Source organism: Gavia stellata, chromosome 19, assembly GCF_030936135.1.
Source record: "Gavia stellata isolate bGavSte3 chromosome 19, bGavSte3.hap2, whole genome shotgun sequence".
In the NCBI taxonomy this organism is placed as follows: Eukaryota; Metazoa; Chordata; class Aves; order Gaviiformes; family Gaviidae; genus Gavia; species Gavia stellata.
In genome coordinates this window covers 7,388,105-7,410,161 of record NC_082612.1, presented here as the reverse complement: position 1 = coordinate 7,410,161, position 22,057 = coordinate 7,388,105, and the positions used below count along the sequence as shown (strand labels likewise).

The 22,057-nt window shown below is 40.3% G+C and overlaps 2 protein-coding genes across 2 annotated transcripts in view; one reads left to right on the top strand and one right to left on the bottom strand.

The window, feature by feature from the left end:
* The window catches only part of AFG2A (AFG2 AAA ATPase homolog A), a 202,018-nt gene extending 192,974 nt beyond the window's left edge, over positions 1–9,044 (bottom strand). Inside the window, 8 exon segments of the mRNA XM_059826729.1 lie at positions 1,956–2,591; positions 3,716–3,774; positions 6,957–7,114; positions 7,742–7,866; positions 8,395–8,542; positions 8,544–8,604; positions 8,606–8,956; positions 9,016–9,044. Coding sequence (XP_059682712.1) covers positions 1,956–2,591; positions 3,716–3,774; positions 6,957–7,114; positions 7,742–7,866; positions 8,395–8,542; positions 8,544–8,604; positions 8,606–8,956; positions 9,016–9,044 — 1,567 coding nt within the window.
* A 6-nt stretch (positions 9,045–9,050) lies between these two features.
* NUDT6 (nudix hydrolase 6) lies at positions 9,051–22,048 on the top strand. Its single transcript, XM_059826728.1, has 5 exons — positions 9,051–9,075; positions 9,302–9,505; positions 14,634–14,689; positions 17,756–17,810; positions 21,411–22,048. The coding sequence occupies exons 1-5, from the start codon at positions 9,051–9,053 to the stop codon at positions 21,794–21,796; spliced, it is 726 nt and encodes a 241-aa protein (XP_059682711.1). The 3' UTR covers positions 21,797–22,048.
* The last annotated feature ends 9 nt before the right edge of the window (positions 22,049–22,057 follow it).

The following is a 22,057-nucleotide window of genomic DNA, read 5'->3' as shown; positions in this document are numbered from 1 at the left end:
AATTATTGGACTGAATACCTAACATCCATGAATGTACTTTATTCAGTTATTCATGATTCTTACAGTGTCATTATTATAAATTTCCAACATCAGAAAACAGCTTCTCTTCAACACTCCAAGAAAAATTCAGTAATACTGTAAGGCTTGATTCAAGAATACTTACAAAAAGATGAAAAAAACACGTCAAAAGAATGAATTTGCCTCTTTAATGGCAAATATTAAGAGCCAAAACAGACAGAAACATGCAGGCACAGAACATAAGAGACACTAGCAGAACAAGGTACTACTGTCTACAGTCAAAACTGGACAGAAATTACAGGTAACTGCATGATGTAATATTATGATCCCAGGTAAAGAGCCAAAAAAAAGTTTCAGACCAGCACAGCCAAATTAAATGGGCACAAAGCCGAAAATAGAAGGTGAAAAACTATAAAGCAAAAAGAAGAGACAAATGTTTGACAAAGGACTGACCCTGGCACAAAAGACATTGATGAAATGGAACCAAAGAAGTTGAGTACTGCGATACCAGACAGGGAATGATGCTTGAAGGGCAGGTCACATCCCAGTGGTGACAGAGCATAATACAGCTGGTGTGGACAGAAAGCCTGAATCTTAGGAAGCAATATACTCGAAAAGAAAAAAATTATCTGCTAACTGTCAGAAGATAGAAATAAAGTGTCTTTACAGACAGGTTACTTCACAACAGTCCATTAAAGCATGTCCTGCTCCCTCATGTGGTGTTTTCGGTACTGGCAAGAAAAGGAGCTGCTGAACCAAGGGTCTCACCTCAGCTGAACACCCTCACTCCCCATGAGCGGACAAGGACTCTCAACATTTGGATGGTTGCTAAAGGTTTGTAACTGGTGAGGAAACATCATAATCTCCCATGTAATTAGTACAGAATCTGATCAAGCACTTTTGGGACTAAGTATGAAGAACACTGATGCTGAAGCAACCTTTCTGCTAACACAAAACCATGCAGTGGTGCTGAGGTTGGAGGTCAGCAAATTGAGCTGGACCACATGCGGATGAAGATGCCTCACACTATCCCACTGACACCTGCTGATCACGCCCAAGCAACACACACCGAAAGAGCCACCTGTATCTTACAGAAATTGTCCCAGTGATCACTGAAATCACCTCCTCTCTAAAGTGTAAGTGTGGGAAAAGGTAAGGCAGACAAATAAAAAGCCTCAAAGACATGATATTAAAGAAATATTTATAGGTAAGAGCCCTGTCTCACAGTGGTGCACACCTAGACAAGTACAATGAGCAGACATGCCTGCTTTATGTACATATCCATTTGTGATAAATACACAGTACAGCATTTTATCTTTGTCACAAAAATCCTCTGAGTTCACATATATGTTAGATATAACTTCATCTATATGTTAGATATAACTTTATATATGGGAACAGTAATCATCTTAGTTTTTCCACCCTGTAATTCCATACTAAACACACTGAGCAGTTTGAGTAAACAGCCTCAAACACTCCTTAAAATTTTGCAGGAACCCTACGACACACAGGGATAAAAAGAGCAGAAGAATTCACCTGAATTAGTTTTTCTCAACTTAAAAAATAGAATTAGTTGACTCTACCAAAACAAATTAAAGTCTTAAGACAACACAAACATCTGCACCTTTCAAATGCCCAAGTATAGAAGTCTTCCCTATTTGCTATAAATTCTGCTTATGCATACCTGAATTTTCTTAGAGACACATATTTCTTTCCTACTCCATTATTTTTCACACAAGCTAATCATAACATCTTCATAGTATCCATACAGTATAATTATAAAACAGTTTTACATTGTTTGGACACAAGTATACCAGATCAGTGTTACATAAAATTCAGTGCATATTCCTGGAATTATTTTTTTTTTTTTTTAAAAAAGTCACATTAAAGAAAAAAACTAGTATCAAATGAAGAAAGCCAACTCTTAGGCATCATACCGTAACTCTTGAACAGTTCAGCTTGCTTCAAGGGCAGTTCAACTGTTTCTCTAATAGTTTTGAGCTGGCTGCTTAAACCTCCTATCATATCATAGGTGACTCGGGATTCACAATCACCATCTTCTGCTACATTGGTCCTCGATTCAATAAAATTGATTCTAGTTCTTGAAGAAATGAAATAAAAAGCGTCTGTATTGCTTATTGCTCCAGTTTTGCCAGTTAGTGGGAGTTCCTCACTGCCTCCTTTCCCAGCCAACTCCAAATCATTGGTGAGGTCTGCACCATCTCCCTTGCTGTAGGTTTTATCTCTCCAACCAGCATCTTGACCACTGGCTGCCACAGCAGAACTGGGTGTAACTGGTGAACCTGGACCCATCAGTTTGTTTGGTGTGCTCACAGATGCAACCTCTGGACTATCGTCAATGTCCATCTTGCCGAGCTGTAAGGACAAATCTAACGTACTCGTCTCCAAATCAGATCTTTCAAGGTCTAGCTCATAGGTATCACTGGAAATGGCACTGCCCTGGGCAGTCAGCTCTGCACCATCAGTTCCTTTCACTTTCATCACCACGATGTTACAAAGTTTGCCATAGAAAGTGAAAGCCAAGAGGTTTCCTGGTAAAACTATTTTCCCATCTATGAGAAGATTAGAAAAGGAAAAAAAAAAAAAAGAAATTTTAATCTACTTTGGCAGCAATAACATTCAAACATCCTTGTATCAGAATAATTCTTTATCAGGAAGCCTAAAAAGTGCTATAAATTAACATAACAAAAGGTAGTTAGGTAATTTCAAGGTAATTCAGGTAATTTAAATGATCCTTTTGTACACAAGCAGACTGCACTGGGTAAACATTTGTCAGTATCATAATGTAATCTGTCATATGAAGTTCATCATTAATTTGAGCTTTTTTCATTTCATACAGCATACAAAGGCAGATTATGGAATTAGTATTGTAAGAAGTAAACATTTTGTATTTGCTGTGTACACGTTTAGCCCACCTTCTTTGAGAGTCTTGGCCTAAAAAAGGTAAAGTTGTAGCCTTTGCGTTGACAAAGAAAGATTAGGAAATGTGATCTGAACGCACCCTTCAGGCACAAAAAACCAAAAGCAAAAACGTAAACAAGATTTATTATTTCCAGCCAAACTCATGAATTTGGAACGCAGTTCATGTTTCCTGCTTCTTAGCGTAGCAGTACTGTTATTAATTCCTAAACCAGAGTATTCCCTTTGAGTAGAACAATTTGTAGTGAGTGCTTTGAATAGCACTACCTTGAATAACTTACCTTGTGTTTTTGCCTTACTTATACATATCTACCACCAATGAATAGCAATTTTGCTTATTTACCACCAACATAAAAAAGATTCAGAGTATGGGATTTCATGTTAATACTTATCCCCTATCTTGTTTTTAATGTGTAGTATTGCACTTCTCTTCACAGCGCAAGTAAATTCTGAAGTGCATCACTCTATGAGCCAGAAGGCTAGCAACAACTGCTAAACAACCGTAACTTGAACCAGCAATATATATAATGGACAGAAGGAATGGAACCAGGATTAATGCAAATTAGTATTTAGAGCATGGCAAAATTATTTAGCCCAAAGAAGACAGATCCCTAAAAGAAGTGTGAGCAGAATAACGTCCTCTATTTTGCCATAAGCCCTTGATTAAGAACATAAGAGGAAACTGTTTGCTTTTCTATCCAAAATTTGATCTACTACAAAAATTAAACAGTCAAAAGAAAAGCAGCAAAACTTATACCTAGGTTTCTCAGTAGGCAGACAGACATTTCCTCGGCATTAACGGTGGCGTCTTTGTCCCTGTGGTAGGAAGAAAAGAAAAATATTTTTCCAAACAGTAACTACTTCAAAACCAAGAGTCCACACCACTAAGGCACCAGGATGATGAATACCACCTATTTTACAGGATATGATTTAACCCCACAAATAGCAAAGATGGATGAGCACTTTACAGTCTTCAGATCATATGGTCTTAACTCTGAAGATATTAGACACATAGTCACAAAAGAAGTGTACGTATTTAATTTTGGGTTAGTTTTTCCACATAAAATGCTGTAATAAACAATATTGTAAGTTATATTTATCATTTCTTAAGATTACAAATATGGAATGCATGCTTCTCATCTCACCAGGCAGAATGGCCATTGCTACATTTACCAAACTGAAAAAATTACAGATTAGGTAGGTCTCTTTCAGCCTTGCAAACGCACATACACACACATCTTTTACTGATTAAACTAGCACCTTGAGCACTTGCAAAACTGTGCATGTCTTAAGTACCGCACATAAACTATCAAAACAGTACAAGTTTTCCCCACGATGCATTTTCTAGTCTTTTATTTAATCAAGTTTAAGCGACTCAGCAGATAAGCCTTAAGCCACTTCCCTCAACAGCCCTGGCCAGGCCTACAGCATTTTCTCAAACACTGTCTCAACACTGGGATTTAACACACAACTGAACATGTGTGCTCTTAGCCCAAAGCAAATGAAAGGTAAAAGGTGTCTTATGTGAATGTCTTTCTCTGGTGTTCATATTAAAACATTTTACAACACATTTACAACTCACTGAGAGCACAGACATCATTAACTCTCCCTGCTCCTCAGATACATAGCAATTTATAAGGCTGTGGCGATTCAATAATTTTTCAGTGATGGTTTATCCATACAATCTTTTTCCTGTTTGATTTGCAGCTTTACCTTTTATTAAAGCCCATTAAAACACTTTTTTTAATTCCTTAGGATTTACCCCCCTCAGCCAATCTGTATGAGCTTCCTTCTGTTTTCACAACAAAATAAAGGTTTCACTACATTCATTTTGCATACAAACATCCACAATCTTTGTAAGCACTTAGACCTGTATGATGAAATGCATTACACCAAGAGCTGCAAAACAGCAGCAGCATGAAAGGCATTTAAAGCAGACACAGCTGCTGCAAATAAAAGTATGATCAACAGGGGGAGCTCTAAACCTAGAAATAAAAACCCATTTCTCAGTTCTACTCATCAAGAAAGCAACTTGAGGGAAAGAGGGATGTTATGATAATTTAAAAGAGACCTCTCAAAATATCATAGCCCTTCCTGACAAGTAAACATATACTCAATTATGTTGTTGGGTTCTGAGGCTGTGGATTGATTTTTTTTTTTTTAACTGGAAGAAAAAGCTAAATTATGCATGCAAGCAACTCCCCAGAGGTATTAATTTGCAGAGAATGAACTACACCTGTAAAGTGTCTAGAAACCTAGGCAGTACTCAAATAACAGGATTTCTGTTTATTCTTTTAATAATTTGTATTCTTACATGATAGGATGGCACTAGTTTGTAGTAAATTAACAGGCTTAAAACAGACCAATTACAGTTTTCATGTTTTCTCTCCTAGAGTAATTCTAGAAAAAGTCATTTATATGACCTTTAATCTGGTGGTACATACGTATAACAATCCTTGGAGCCTGACAGTAATCATAAATACTTCAGAAGTTACATGCGATACCTCTGACCTCATCCTTAGCTTATATGTCAGTAAAAGTCACCGCTTCAAAGAAAGAATGCACTGCATATTAACATGGGGAAGTATAAATAGATTAGGTTTAGTTATTTAATTTAATGTCAGGTTGTTTTGTTAATGAAATGAATGTTTTCAACCACCTCTATAACCAAACACCATGTAATAATAATAAAACTTCCTATGGAATTAAATTAGCCATAACAAAAAGCCATAAAGATATCATTTTTTTCATTTTCTGGTGAGAAGAGGGGCATGGAGGGCAAAGCAAGCTGACGCCAGGAAGTCAGCATCCAATGCGCAGCCAAGTTAACCAGTAAAACTATAATTAAAGCTAAACTGGTTATATTACTGACAAAAAGCAAGATTGCCCCACCAACGTTTCTGAGAGTCAGTATGGTGGAAAGCAGCATCTCCCCCTTAAAATGTACAATGAGAATGCCATGATTGAAAACAGAGGTTTGACAGAGAAGTGAAGTTAATTTATAGAAATCAAAGTGTTGGGACACTTTCAAAAGTAACTGTAAAATAACTTTATTTAGGAAATAACTATAATCAGATTCCGCATCAACCCAAATGCTTACTCTGTGTAATGTTATGAGAATGACAAATATAGGAAGTCATTCAACAGATCAGTAAACTGCTAACTTCTCAAAGCATTCATGATTTCAAGACAACTGTGATTTGCACCTTTTGCTCCCTTTTTTGGATGAATTTCAGTTAAAAGACAAAAAGATACCTCTGAGAGTTTCCAATGCTAAAAAATATTCCAGTAAATAAAAGCAGAGCACAAAACCATACATATACAAAGGTGAAGTTTTGAAGGGAAGTGGTTAAAAAAAAAAAATCACTTCACTCTCCCAACCTGTCAGCCAGTTGTTCTCTTAACCGCAACAAGACTTTTCAACAAGAGCTTCTAAGGTAGCAGTTTGCAGTATACTTCTGAATGACAACAGCAGCAACAAGGGCTCCTTCTAAACTGACATCAACTCTACGTGCAGAGATCATCCTCATCCTTTACAAGCGACTTATAAGTTTAAAGAATCTGCCTCGACCATGCAGTTATACACCCTTGCCTAATGCAAAGGCAACGCAGGCAGCTTTGTGAACCTCCTGAACCTCTGTTTCAGGAGGTACTGGGCTATTGTTACTATTCATTAATTTAACATAAAATGCAGAATCTCTTAAGACTAATGAGCTTAGTGTCATTATATTCTCCACAACAGCACCACTCCTCAGTTGATACTTTGTAGAACAGCTGAGCCACCCCACTGCCCACAGAGGAGGTAGCAGTTAGCAGCAGTTAGCCACCAGTTACTAAACTTTAGTCTTAATCCTACAAACATCTGCACATGTTTGACTTTGTTTGGGTACTAATTCCATCAAAGCAAGAGGGAAAAACAGAATCTTCTAAGAGGTAAGAGTCTGCAGTGCAAAGCAGACACCTCACAGTATGTCACTAGGTTATAACAAGTTCCATACCTTAACTTTACATCGACTTCCTCTGCCTGGATGACTGCACCAGTCACAGGCTGCACAGTGACGCCATCACATGGATTTACTTTCAGGTTCTTCCGTGTGGTTTCACTCAGCCCAACTTTCCCACCTGGAAAGCCTGTGGTGGGCCAAGCAGTACAGACCTAGGAGGAGTTTCAAAGCAAACAACTGTCAGCTGAGATTTCCCCGCCCCATTTCCAGTTCACCAGTTACAGTAAGCAATGTTTTGTTACGAAAAACATGGGCTGAGGGAGAAGGAGGATTAGGTTAAAACCTGGTGCCACAGAGTAAGATACAAGTAGCACTGAGTTCTTAAGATATGATCCAAGACGCTTTTCAAGAAAGAAGGGATTGTATTTTCCCTACAAAGGAGATAAAAAAACTCCACCAGGACTCTACATATTCTGCAAATGACACAAAAGCATACATAGTGCTGAATAGGGAATGCTACAGATCAATGAAGAAAGAAGAGTAAAGGGCTATACTGTTTCTTTGCAAATAAAATACATGTGTGTGCATATATCATATACAACATATATATTCACACACATGACTTATAAATTTTGGGAAAAAGTCAGCAGCGTGGATTTTTTCCAGTACTGAGGCTAAAGATGTAACTACAGAGTAGAAGACATGGAAAAGCACATTCGTTATCTTTCTCAGTGCATGCTCCTTTCTCAATGCATGCTCCGTTTTGGTCCCTATTGAATACAACAGGAACACACTGAAAGCACAAGAAAAACACTTGTAGGAACAAGAAAGAGTCTCACCTCCTGTCGGCCCTCGGCAGAGGTAAGCAAGACCGGACGACCTATGCATATGTTTGCAGACTTCATGCTGCTCAGCGACAGCTGGGCAAGGGCTCTTCGCAACATTTTAGGAACTTTGTCATCTCCTAACGTTTTCAGGGGAAAAAAATACATCATTTTTTCCTATCTATCAGATTAATTCAGTATTCCTCGTGCTCCCCACTCATTATAACTAACAAAACCCTTCCAAGCCCTCACAAGAGGCAGCGCTCAGCCATGAGGGAAGCGCAGGGACCTTCTTGAGGGGAAACCGCGCTGTAACGGGGCAGTGTTTCTGACAGGCCTGAAAACACCTACGGTGACACGCTGCTGCTTGCCGGATTTTCCACCCAGTTTTAGCTACCAGCGCGACCCTTCTGCAGTGGTCACTACTCTTCGGGACCGTGATAAAAAGCAAATTTCACGCAGTCTCAGCCCACCTCGCCTGAGAGACCGCCCCGGTCCCGCTCCCGCCCGCCTGAGGGGACGGGGCAGCCCCGCGGGGCCCGGGCCGGCTCCGGCGGCCGCTGAGAGCGGGAGCCCGGCGTTGCAGGGACTCATTTTTAAACGAGCCGCCCTCAGCCCGCCGGGCCGGGGCAGGCGTCAGCCCGTCCCCGCTGCCCGCACCCCCGTACCTGCCTCCACGGCATCGGCGACGCCCAGCACCAGCGGCCCGCCCTCGGCAGCGCCGGCGAGGGCGGCCCGCGGAGAGCCGCCGCCGCCCGGGACCGGGCGCCCCTTGCTCTTCCTTCTGGAGGAGGCGGACATGCTGCCCCGCCAGCTGCCGCCGAGCGGTTCCGGGAGCAGAGGCCGGCACCGCCCCGGGGGCGGCCACTTCCCGCCTTCCTGCCTGGCCCTGCCCTGCGCAGCGCCATGGTGAGGCCGTGGCGGGCGCTGGGGCGGGCGCGGGGCTGGGGGGCCCTGGCGGGGCTGCGGGCGCGGCCGGACAAGTTCGGGGGGGTGAGCGTGGACCTGGCCGAGCTGCGCCGCCCCCTCCGCCTGGAGCGGGCCGCCTTCGGGCGGTGGCTGCGGGGCAAGTGCCGGGCGGGGGCCCCCGGGGCAGCAGGGCGGGCGGGGTGGGGGGCGGCGGGTCTCCCCGTGGCGCCTCGGCCCGTGAGCGAACTCCCCTCAGCCGCCTCCGCTGCGCCCGGCGGGCGGGCGGGCGTCGTCGCCCTCCGCACGCACCCAGCCGCGGCCCTGTGTTGGAGGGTGTTGGCAGAGGCGGTGGAAGGGAGCAAAGATCCATTTCCCTGTGCCTTATGGCAGACGCGAACATAAAAGCCATCGTTTTATGTTCAAACACCAAATCATACCACGTAAAACGCCGAGCTGGTGGCACCTCCTCTCCTCCTGTCGCTGCTGACACGTTTCTCGCACCGACGGTAGTTTGACCCTGTGGTTAATGAGGTAAAAATACAAGCTTTCACGCGTTAATCCCGGCTGCTGCGCGCAACAAGGTTTATAACCAGAAGGAGCACGGGCAAGGGGGGTCTCCGAGCGGCAGCAGCAGCCCTCACTCTCCTCCCCTTGCTCTCTTTGCAGATGCGGTGGGCCGGTGGCGGGAGGAAGGCCGCGTCGCCGTCTGGCTGCGCGTCCCCATCCTCCAGAGCAGGTTTGCGGCGGCGGCTGCTTCGCAAGGCTTTGCTTTCCACCACGCCGAGCAGGGCTCGTCCACCTTGACGCTGTGGCTGGGAGAAGGGCCCAGCAGGCTGCCGGGTTATGCCACCCACCAGCTGGGGGTCGCAGGTTAGTTACAAAAGCGGTTGGACCCACGAAAAGCCTTCTGAAGGAGCCTGGGTTCAGTAGGAAATTGTCTTGTTCCTCTGCACAAGCAGTGCATGGAAACCAGCTGCTTACAGTTTGGGTAACTTTACAGAGTGAAGCATGTCGTTCATGAATGCGCCTGTGCAACTGTGCGCATTGCTAAAAACAGGCCAATAAAGAGGTTTCTCAAAACAATTCCACTTTGAGAAAATTGTAAACAGCTCAAGGAGAAGAAAACATGGTCCTGAAGCTTTAAAATTTACCTCACAAGCACTGTTTTTAAACACCATTTTGAGAAACATATCTTGGCTTTCACCTTGCAGGTGAGAGAGGTGGGATTTCAAGGTTCAAGCAGTTTTTTAAAAGTAAAAAAGTAACTACAAACTTAGGAAAAAAAAAAAACTTCTCTGCTCCCTGTCCTTACTGTAGATACTTAATACATGCATCGGCCTAAATTATGTGCAAGTTAAGGTCTGTAAATGGGGCAAACTGGACCCAACAGGGATTGTTCAGGAGCTAGCACAACTGTTAGCCTAAATTACAACAGTCCAAAAGCTGCTCTAAGCTGTGCCTAGAAGTCCACAACCCAAACAAGTATATCTTAGAAACAAATAAACTTCTAGACACCATACTCTTACCCATCTAGACCTCCAACAACCACAGCTGGAAAGGAGTTGCTCTGAAAACTGAGGTAATTCCCAAGGAACTGGATAAGGTGGTGTCCCTTTTTTTTTTTTTTAATAGAGCGCAGTACAAGGAACTGGTGATGAGACAGCTTGAACTCAGCTTCACCAAGTTTGAATGGTTTTGCCCTCTGTCTCTCAGCAGTCTTCCACAGATACCCAATTACCTGTCCCATCACTCAGAAATCTCCTGTAATACGGAGTAGTACCAGTACCCCTCGCGTTCTGGTAAAGGCTATATAACACTCAGCAGTTACAGCACAGAGATGGCTAATTTCGCCCGTTGCGAGCCTGACTAGTTTGTCTGTGGCTTGCAGGGATGTTAATTCTTCACCAAGTGGTGTTGAGACCCATAAACAGCAATTTGAAGAATCCAGTTGGGAAGGACTCATAAAAGCTGGATTATTCTATGTAGCAGCAGGTCAGGTGAAAGTAAGTTTTTGAAAAAACAAAAGCCTTCTGTTACAAAACAGTGCCACTGCTGTCGGTAGTGGAGCTTTCCTTTACAAAGCCAGCAGAGGGCAGCGTGGAAGCTGAAGGCAGGCTTGGATTTTTTCAATGGACATGTTAGAGCATGTTTTCCTGAGGTATGAAAACCTCACCATTAAAATATGTGGCATTAAACTCGATTAAGATAATGCAATCTCTTAGCAAAAGCACCGTGTTACTCCTTATGGTTATAACTTGCATGTTTGAGGAAACATGACTAACTGAAAGGGGATTTTCTGAAGTAGGTTTTGCGTAGCTGAAAGTGCTGTTTAAAAGAGGGTCATGTAATAGATGTGTTGTGACCCTGATGGTATCAGGAAGCATTTAGTATAAGAAAAATCATAACTTTGAAAAACTCTCAAATAAATATTTGAAAGTACGACAAATGCACTTTCAAAGCATAATTTGCTGTTGTACTTTGAGATAAACACTTTGCACTCTGCAAGTAGGAAAATACTTTGAGGACAGAAAAAGTTTCATAAATGCAGGTATATGGATTTCATAATTTATTGCACAGATTTTAAAATGGTACAACATATAATGTGTGTATTCTTTGCTACCACTTTTCAAACTTGTACATTTTTATTCATTACTGGGAGTTTCTTTAAAAGAGGTAAAGACTTAAGGAAGATGTTTGTGCCAGTTAACAAACAGATTTCTGTGTGTGAAATAATGACTGCAATATTTTTTTCTCTTTGTTCCACTCACCCTCAGTGGATCTGGAACACATTCGAAGAATACGCTAGGCAGTGTGGATACCACCTGGCATATGTTTATCCCATTATCTTTCTACTTCAGGAGGGAGAGCTTGGGTAGTGGAAGGGCTTCGTTCTATTTTTAGTTAATTTTATTGAAATATTAAATTACTTAAATATGTGCCAAACCCTAAGCATTTTTATTTCCTGTGCAAAAAAACTGTATTTTAAAAGTTTCTGCAGTAAAGAGAAGCAAATCTGGCATCCTGAAAATAAAAGGCGGAAACGTTGAGAGTGGTTTGCTAGCCTGCAGCGAGCCAGCACAGGGAGCAGACAGCAGGTAGCAAGGCTGCATTGCCAAGTAGACCAGCAGCTGGTTTTCATCCTGTCTGGAGTTTCCCACACAGTGAACGCTGTGCAGCCAGGGCTAGTGCCTCAGCATCATCCAGCCAAGTGATGACAAAGGTGTGAATAAGCAAGGTCGGGTCGTATTTTGACAGACTAGATCAGAGTCGCCAAGCAGAGAGTAGCAAACGTTACTCATTGGGCTTGGCCATTATTGTTTAGGAAAAGTGGAATATGTGATGTGTCTTCCAACTAACTTACTGCATCCGTTTGTAGGCGGCAGGATTTTCGAAATATGTAAAGGTACAGAAAAGCTTCTGGTGTATGAAATGATTAAGATGTTTTTGAAAAGCATTTCCAAAATTCTCCGCCTCCTAGGAGGAAGTGGTCTGCCATCCAGAAAGTGATGTGTTTGTAAATATGCCACGTAACAATGGCATAGGAAGACAAGTTGAGGAAGGGTGGGTAAAAGGAGAGGAAGAAAAATAAAAGTAATTTTATTTTCCCTCACGTGTGGTATAAGCCTTACAACATGGCTGTTATTTTCATTGCTACCTACCTTAATCTAGTTGTTGAAACAAAGTCATTGGAGTTGAAGAGAGAGAAGGGTCTCCACACACTCATACACACACATGATCATCAGCCTTGGCCAGTCCTGTTACTTAAGGAAATGTGTAAAATGAGCAGCTGCATAAATGTCAGACTGAACAGGAAGATGAAGTTAGATAAGTTATGACGGTCCAAGGAATCAGAAGTATTTAAAAGCAGTTCCCAAGTTATTTTACAAAGTAATACCTATTCCTGTCTGCTGCTGTTTACAATGCAAGCAGTCCTGTGTACACTCATTACGTGGATGACAAGTGCTTTTCAACTCTGAACATCTTTTTGTACATGTTTACATCAGTCATAAATAAAACAGGTAGAATGAAGATATTTTTCCCCTCCATTACTCATTGTCTGGAGTTGTATAAGGGATTTTTTTTTTTTAATAATTTTCTTACCTATTTCCCAAAAGAGAACATTCAAAGCAAAGCAGTGTTGTAATAGCGATTACTTGGTTATGTTGCAAGTGTAAACCTTTCCAGAAAGTCATCCTGGCATTGGATGATTTAAAGCTCCAGGTACCACATTTGTAGCAAGAGGGAGACTTTTTAAAACCACAGTTCCGAGCCTGCAGCCAAGCTCTGATCTCACTGATACTAACAGGTGTGGCCCAGCGAGCTTCAGCAGAGGGACTCCTGAGTTACACTTGGGAAAATGAGACCAGACAGCAAATCCCAATAGTGTTTTTCCTTTCTTCTTGCTTTGGATTTTGGTATCATCTAGCAGAGATTCTGGACATCTCACAGAGAATTTCACTGCCAAAAATTACATTCACAGGCATTGATTTCTGGGGGACGGAGGAGAGAAAACATTCTTTCTGTTTGATTCAAACTGCAGTTTCCTGTCTTCATCAGTCCTCCTTGGTCTCAGCAAACCATTTGGCTGAAGAATGTCTTTTCTAGAAAATAGTCCCTGTAATCACAGCATGATCAAAGTTGCTCCTGCTTTCCTTTTGCTCCCTCTTTTAATGAGTACAGTACTTGAAGCTGGACACTGCTCAATACTTACAGGAGGAATGAAATCTAAAAGTCACAAGCCATGGGGAGGCAGATATGTGACTACCCTCTTAAAGCACGTCCTTTGACATATCTTGAAGGAAGATTGGTATTTCATCTTTTAAATATTCCTCCTACACATGTGTCTGCCATGTATTATTAAAAAACAGAGAATGTTTTGAACTGGACACTCATTCCTTAATAATTCCCTTCTGTGGAAATACTTCCTGTAGCATTTTAAATGTGTATATCATCAGAGATCTGTCTATGTACTCTTCCTTCTGCTGTAAAATGATATAAGCATTTTTTTATCGTTACCTACTAATTTGAAACCCATGCATGACTGATGTGGAAAAGAGCCTGGTAAGTTGCACCACTGTACTCATTCTGCTCACCACAGCGCACTTTAAAATCTGAGTGAAAAATACCTGTTTTAAAGCGAAGACATTTTGAAAGTATGACCAATGACTGTGATGTGATGATTAAACATGAAAGCACTTGGGTTTTAAAAAGTAGGAAAACTTGTAATCTGCGGGAGAAAGTCATAGGCCGAGCATGAGGACACAAGGAAAAGCTGAACTTTTCAGTAAAAAAAAAAAATCAGGATGTATGAATCAAGTGAAAGTGTCAGTTTTCCACTTGGAAGCAATGCTTTTTGATTAACAAATTGACTCAGATTACTGTGCAGTTCCTATCATGAGTTGCTAGCTGGGTAGTACAGTATGAGTTTATAGTCAACCAGATGAACATTATCAGTATAGTCAGCCCATTGAGTTCTAAAACTTGTGTATTAACCAGAAAACACTGAGGCAGGACTTTTGTCATGAATTTCACTGGAGAAGGGTTCTTGCCCATCATGGCTACTCGGCCAGAGTCACTGGAAAAATTTCTGTTACTTGGGCAAGATTACAGGCACATCTCTGCTGAAGCAAGCTGCTTTGCTAGATTATTTGGAAGAGGTCTTGATCTTGCATTCTTTAGTGCTGATAATATTAACACAAGCAAATTATTCTTTGCATTTCTTGTCTATTCTGGAACTTAAATATGGGAAGTATTTATCTTGATACTGCTAACTTTGAATTTTTATACAGGATACTTAACCTTTTTTCGTATTTTATTGTGTTATCAGTTTTCCACCGACAAACCACTTTCTGTGATTCATCCAGACAACTCTTGCTAACTGTAAACTGACTATCATCATGGGTTTGTCATGCTTTACCAAAAAATGTTAACTTATTGTTGTTAAGACTAAACGCAGTTGTCTAACACTTAATCTTTTTCAATATTATCTCTCTACTAGGTGCCGTTCTAGATGAAAGCACAGGAAAGGTGTTGGTCGTACAAGACAGAAATAGGGTAAGTTTGTTATAGGATTATTAAAATAGAGAAGTTCGTTTAGATAAGCCTACTCTATAGTAAAAAACAAAGATCTTTTTCTTTTCATTCCAGTCCAAAATTGTGATAGTTAACTTGTGTGTGTCTTGGAACATATCTATCAACAGATTGCTGTATTGCATTTGAAGGGGAAAAAATAGACTTTGAAAATCAACGGCTTTGTTTTTAACTGGTGATTGAATCAGCAGAATTAAGTATCCTTTCCACTTTGAGTTTTCTGTTTTCCCCTGTAACTGACCCAAGAATCCCTGCTCTTGTGTTTGGATCTGTACAGACCTCTGGAAGACCCCCCATGGCTCAAAGCCGATTTTGGGAGAAGGATTCTGATTTTGTTTGGTTTCAAAAATTCCAGGCATATCTGTGGCTTTAAATAAGCAGTAACATGGTTGGCCATGACCTGGAGACACCTTTGTACAGCAGGTGTAAAGATCACTAATTTCTCACAAACTGAAGTGCTTGACCTCACTACTGAGAATGCCAAGCCAAAGAGTATTTGTGTGGTGATGGTGGGTCGTGTGATGTGGCTTGAGGTAACCAAGCATCCGTCACTGGTAATACCTTCCAGCCTCTATCAGGCTAACCTCGGTTTTAATACAGCAAGTGCAGAAGGCTCACTAGCTCATTAGCAGTTGCCCGTGCTATTCCATTTAAAATATACTTAGCTTCCATTATGCTTGCATTTGCAAATTAAATAAAAGTGTCTCTAGTACAGTGAGATTAACTGCAATTTTAACATGGAAACAATCAAAATTTACATAAGCTAACTGAAGTATACTTGGATGCATCATTTTGATTTTATATAGTTAAAACTATGCCAGAATCTCACTGGCTACATTTTTCTGTCTTTCCTGAAATGGCTACAAAGAGGTTTCTTCTCGGGACCCAAAACATCATTTCAGTTAATTAGTAACTACAACACAGTTAATGAACTTCAATGAAAGTGTGCTTTTGTAGGCAAGTTCAATCACACAACGTGTTGAATTTGTAACACAAGAGTTCAGAGGAAGAGAAACACCCTTTTCTTGTTTCCTGTAAACTATTAATTTTATATTTTTACTTAACCATAAAGTAAAATTTCAAGGACTTCTCTATAGCAGGACCTTCAGGCTTACATTCAGTAATTACCAATTAAAGCATAAATCCAGCACGCAAGCTGTAGGTTCCAAAAGTGGTTCCAGTTCAAGCGAGTCTCCAGGAACAGAACAGCGCATTGTAAACTTCAGAAATGCTACCTTTATTTTTCCTTTTATGCATACAGAGATTATAAAACTGCATGCTTACCTTCCAGTTAGTATCTTAAACAGGTCTTAGAGTGAAAAAAGGAAATTGCACATTCTGCTTATTTAGAAGGAAGTAGCAGTTCCCTAAGCCCAGGAGGCTTGAGGTTTAACTTCTTAATGCTGTGGTTTTTTTTAAAGCTCACCCACAGCCATTTTAAGTGCCAATATCTCTATCCAGTTTTACAGTGAGACATCAGGTGCTCTATTCAGATTCTAGGCCCAGTTCCATACTCGCCAGACATCACCTCCTTAGCCTCTGGCCCCAAAACACAAGAGGACCAGCCTGGCACCACTCTTCCCTCCAGCTCATTCTGAAAAGTGGGATGGGTATATTCCAGGTCAACTGTTCCAGCTTACCTTTCCAGAACAAGGCTAACATCTAGCACAGTGAGTGAGGAAGGTGAAAGGAAATAAATTGTTTCCGACGCCCCCTCTTTACAATCTACTGAGTGGATAAAATTAAGTATAAAAACTGACGTGTATGAATACCCATACGTTTCTTACGCAGTGAACAAATAAAATATTTCAGCGCAAGCACATTGGCTCAGACAGTGTCTGTTTCCCACTGTCAGTTCCACCACTCCTCTCCCTTCTCCTTCCCACGAAATGAACAATTTCCCTGAAATAGTGACTTTTACCACAAATGATGTTCTGAAAGCTTAAAAAAAAATTAAACAGCTAGTGGAATTTTAAGAGCTATTTGGGTTTAATCATGAAAGGACAATTCCACAGCACACAAAGATTTCCAGGAACTGAAAGCAAATCTGAAAGCCAATAGACAAATATATGTATTTTCCATCTGCACTATTTTTAATCTATTCTTTGAATTCCTATCCAAGCCCTTTAAGAGTGCCCAGAAAAAAACATTTTCCAATGTAGTCACTGGGGTTTCAAATCACTGGAAAGCACACAACTTCCCCCTCTATGCTGCATGTATAAGAAAAGCTACCTCTTTTTTTTTCCAGAGTGTACCTTTTTACTGTGTTAATTTCTAGTTGAAGATTAACTTCTTTCTACATAAACTTTTAATAAGGAAATAAATAAGAAGAATAGTACATAGATGTAAAGATAAAGCCTACAAATCTTTATGCGTTTGCAAGAGGTGTAGGAACTGGAACTCCTTTACCAGTATCAATAACAGCATCAAGTCTGCACTTCACATTCTGCTTTAAGTACTGAACTTTATTGCAATTCAATAAATGCTTCTATATATAAATCACAAACAAGGCCTCAGTTTTTGTATTCCGTGAAAACAAATGACAAGTTACACTAAATGGTTATTACAGACACACAAAGTCATCTTAAAGCCAGTGCAGTATAGAACAGTACTACAATCATAATACCTGTTTGTAAGATTAAATATATATACATTTTTTAAAAGCCAAAACCATGGAAGTGGAATACATTAGTGATTAAATATAAGATTACATAGTCTATAGCAGCTTTTTTTAATAGTCAACTACTCTATCTAGTTATCTAGCAGCAACATTGTCTAATGACTGTTAGACAGTTTGTATTTTCAATCAGTAGATGTTTTGTTCCAATATTTCATACACACTGTAGATATCTCTGATCATCACATTAGCAAGAACAAGGAAGTTCCTACTTAAAGCCTTACTGATGTTTGTAAGAGTAATTACAATACCGCAACTTCAACAAAAAAAAGTGACGTGTTAATCATCTCCTTCATATTAGAGAGTACAAAACAGGCTGCATACTTCATTAATATTTTTTTACTCCAATACAGACTCTAAATGCGTGGAAATTTCCAGGAGGTCTGTCTAATCCAGGCGAAGACATTGGTAAGTCCTAGGATAACAGGTCAGACGTCAACAGAATTATAAAGACATTAACAGTACTGAAATACGTTGTGACCCACATCACTCTTATGACTAATCACTTCTTTGAATTAATGGTGAATAGATGAAGCGACATGATCCCATGACCTTAATGGTAATGGGGTAACATTATGTTCAGGGCAGAGGGGCTTTGTATGTATAACGTTTACCCTTTTCCACAATTTCTCTTAAATGAGCGCTTGAAGCCAGCCTCCTTTTTTCTAGGCTTGTTGGATATGCTGCAATACGAGCCAAAAGCACAGAGGATTAAGGTAATCGGTATCTAACCCAAATAAAACTGAACCAGTGAGCTCTCAGTTTACACTGGAATCCAGGGCAGTGAACTCATTGACATACTGAGCAAAAATTTCCAACTCTCCATTTTTATGTGCAAAACAGAAATAAATACACTTACTTCCTTCCACCCTTGTTCATTTGATTTGTTTAGACTAAGAGCTCTTTGGCACAGGACCAGCGTTAAGTGCAGCACCTGAGTCTTGTGGGCACCTCCTTTCAACCAGAGGCATAAGGCACTTCTGTATTAAAAAACAATGCTGATTTGAGGAAACCTATCATTTTTACCCAGCGTAGCACAGGTGATGATGAACACTGCTGCAGTTTCGTTTAGAGGTGAATGAACAAGGGTGTTTATGAAAGAGATAGAAAAATTATGCTTTTTCTCCTTGTATCTCACCCCTTAAAATTATGATCCACAGACTGGTTAATTCTTAAGTTATACTGCAGTTTTTAGGTAGGTCTTGTTTTCAAAAGCTACATTTGCTCACATTCATTTAGCCCCACATCTGTATTCGGATATGAATATATTCTTCCACTAACTCAAAAATGTTGCCCAGAGCAATGCAGCAGCTCTGGCAAACTGGGTTATCAAGCCCAGGTTTCCTGTTTCGTACCTTAGAAATATCTACTATTTTTAGCAGTCTTCCTACAACGTGTGGAGGGCTTGTATTCCAGTTCATTATTTCGGTACATGGAGAAAATTTCTAGTTAGCGGGATATGGCCGAGTTGTAGTTTTCGTAACTCATGAGTCACATTTTAAGTCTTTTTGTCAAACACGGTGATAGAAATCAAAATTATTTGCTTGACAATGCAAATACATGTAACAGAGAAATGGATTCATGTTTTCAGAAGAATCCCAAACGCCATGTTTGTTGTCCAGCCAGGCTCCCTTTCACTTCTAGGAGATACCAGAGGCATTTTTGTGCTGAGGGAAGAGAATGACCAGCACTGGCAACAGCTTCCCCAGGGAAATACCGAGTAAGCCAGTGGCCATCCCTCAAGTAACAGGTGAGATTATGGCTGGAGCCTGGTTGTAGGTATTGAGAAACACCTGGGAGGAAACAAGTCTCTTACAGGTCCCCTCCTGCCATTACTAAACTATATAATACTAAAAGTTACGGTTCTCTGCATCACATCTTAATATTACAAGAAGATATAAATTAGTGAAGCATAAAATATAAGAGAGCTTAATTTTACTTTTTTATCCTAACATCAAACCTTATAAACTCACAGTTATTTGAGGGACTAAATTTCAGATTACAATTACGAATTACAATGCTTGAAGATCCTGTGATTATATGAAATGACAAAATACATGGCTGCCTGCTTTAATGAGTACAAACTGACTTGTGCAAGTAATTGGAATAGTTTCATAATGCAGATTAAGCAAAGTGCACACATTGTTGTATTTGAGTATTTCTGAAACTCAAGCCCTAGTGTTTCTTCTAGTTTAACTGTCACTATATATTTTTTATATATATATACACACACACACACTTAAATAAAAGGGGAACAGAAAAAGGCACTTTATCTAAAAGCAAAGTTCAAAGCTTAAATGAAATCCCTAATTATTTCATTTTTCTTACCATAGCCTGCCTCAGCATTGCTCATGATCTCAGTCGTTTACCTGCTTTGACCACTTTTGTGTAATACAGCCCCTTGCCTAATAATAAAACCGCTTGCTACAGGGAGTCTGCTTTGCAACCACTATCTTAAACCAGAGGACTGCAGAGGCTTCTCTGAGCAACATAAGATGCAGTCTCTCCAGGGGTCAGAACAGTACATGAGTATCTTCCCCCATCTACTTCTTCCCCATATGCAGTAGCCTTTTAACTAATGAATACCTTAATAATTAAGTCACAAACATAAATGTTCTGCAGGCACCATGTATTAATGCGTCTCCAATCCCACAAAGACCCCTATATACTTGGTGTAAACTTTACACAGCTCTTTCCATTGCAAGATGAAAGTTCAGCTGAGACAGAAGTATGTGCAGAATGAGAGCCATTAACATATGTTTGTTTGGCCTCTGCTGGATAATAATTTTGTTTATATATTGCTAGCCACTGTATGTCCTGAAATTACTTCCAATATTTGAAACTACCTCTAAAATGTCTGTTTTGTTCACCTCTGACATGTCAACATGCAACCTTCCATAGGAAGGCAAATCTCTACAAGGTCTTATAAAATGTATTTTGCTTTTGGAAGTAAGCCAACGCACTCATTTCTTACTGAAAATGAACTAACTGAAGCAGGTAACATTGCACAACAGCTATACGCCTTTACCACTCAAACAAGACACAACTATGAGTTTACACAGATTTGTAAAAAGCTAGTATTTTACCTACCAGTAGTTACCCCAGGCAAGTAGGATTTGACTTGACTACAATGAAACTGCAGAATTTGGGGAAATAACTGCAGTATCAAAAATCTCATTTAGGCTCTTCAATTTAAGTTACTATTCAAGAGAAAAATCTTCACTTTTGAAGAGTACCAGATAGATGGGTAATTCTCTGGCTGTAATTGCAGTACACAGACCCTCTAGACCCTTGAAGTTATGGCTACTTTTGTAATGAAGAATGTTAACACTCGGATCACTTTGGTTGATGTACACAAAATGTACACATGCAGCATGGATGCAGCATGTTTTCTGCAAGAACAGGCTACGTGCTATACTGGTATTATGGCATATTTCAAATGTCACTAGACACTTAAGATACATTTTGAAGAGGACTTAGTGCCACCTCTCACCTTCTGCAAACAACAGTTTTACACATTTTATTACAACTTGTGGCAAAATACAATGGAACAAAGTGATTTAATCAAGTGATCTGACATATGTACGGGTGTTCGGCTGCACAGGGTCTGAACCTGAAACTGGGTAGAGGCAAGGAGAGAGAGACAGGGGCTCAGATTCAAAGGACTGAAAAGAGGGTGCAATGCTATCTTGGATTAAGAGATCAACAGAGCCAGCAACCATCAGAATGTCTGTTTCAAAACCACACCCGCTACAGTATTATCGAAAGTTTCTTACTTTCACCATTTTGTAGCATATACACAAGACAGGCACATCGGAATTAGTTTTGTTCGGGGACCAAAAAATTAGCTTATCGTTGTGTCAAAACAAAGAGGATTACATTCTGAAAAGCTTATGAAGCAGAACAGAAAACACTTTGAGTTAGAAATTTTCCATGATCAAAAGGTTTTTTAAAGAGTGTTAAGCTATTCTTACGTGTATTGTAAGGATTGCTCTTTTCACCTAGGAGACACAGCAGTTCGAGAGGTTTTCGAAGAGACTGGCATTAAGTCAGAGTTCAAGTCCATCCTAAGCATAAGACAGCAACACAAACACCCTGGTGCCTTTGGGAAATCGGATATGTACATCATCTGCCGCCTGACGCCTTCCTCCTTCAACATCAGCTTCTGCCCACAGGAATGCCTGAAGTGTGAGTGGATGGATCTCGATGAGCTTGCTCGGACGAAACACGCTACTCCCATCACCAGCAACGTAGCTAAGCTCTTGCTTTATGGATGCCGGGAAGGGTTTGATAAGATTGATATAACCATGAAAGAGTTTCCAGCTGTCTACACAGGCCTGTTCTACAAACTATACCACAGAGAGCTGCCCGAGTCCTACAGGAACATTACATGATAGCAATACATTTCACATTTCATTCTATTAATAATTTAGAATTACTATTGTAGTGTTATTTAGACCATATTAAAATTATCCATGGACTTCTTTTTAGGTAATTATTAGAAAGTAATTATTTACTCTATTCTCTAATAAGCTATAAAGATATAAATTATTTTTAAAGGTATATATTGCTATACATGTGCATCAGATTTGTTTTCCTTTACTCTGTAAAGCAAGCATAAGGTAAATAAAACAGCTCTAAATAGATATCTGGCA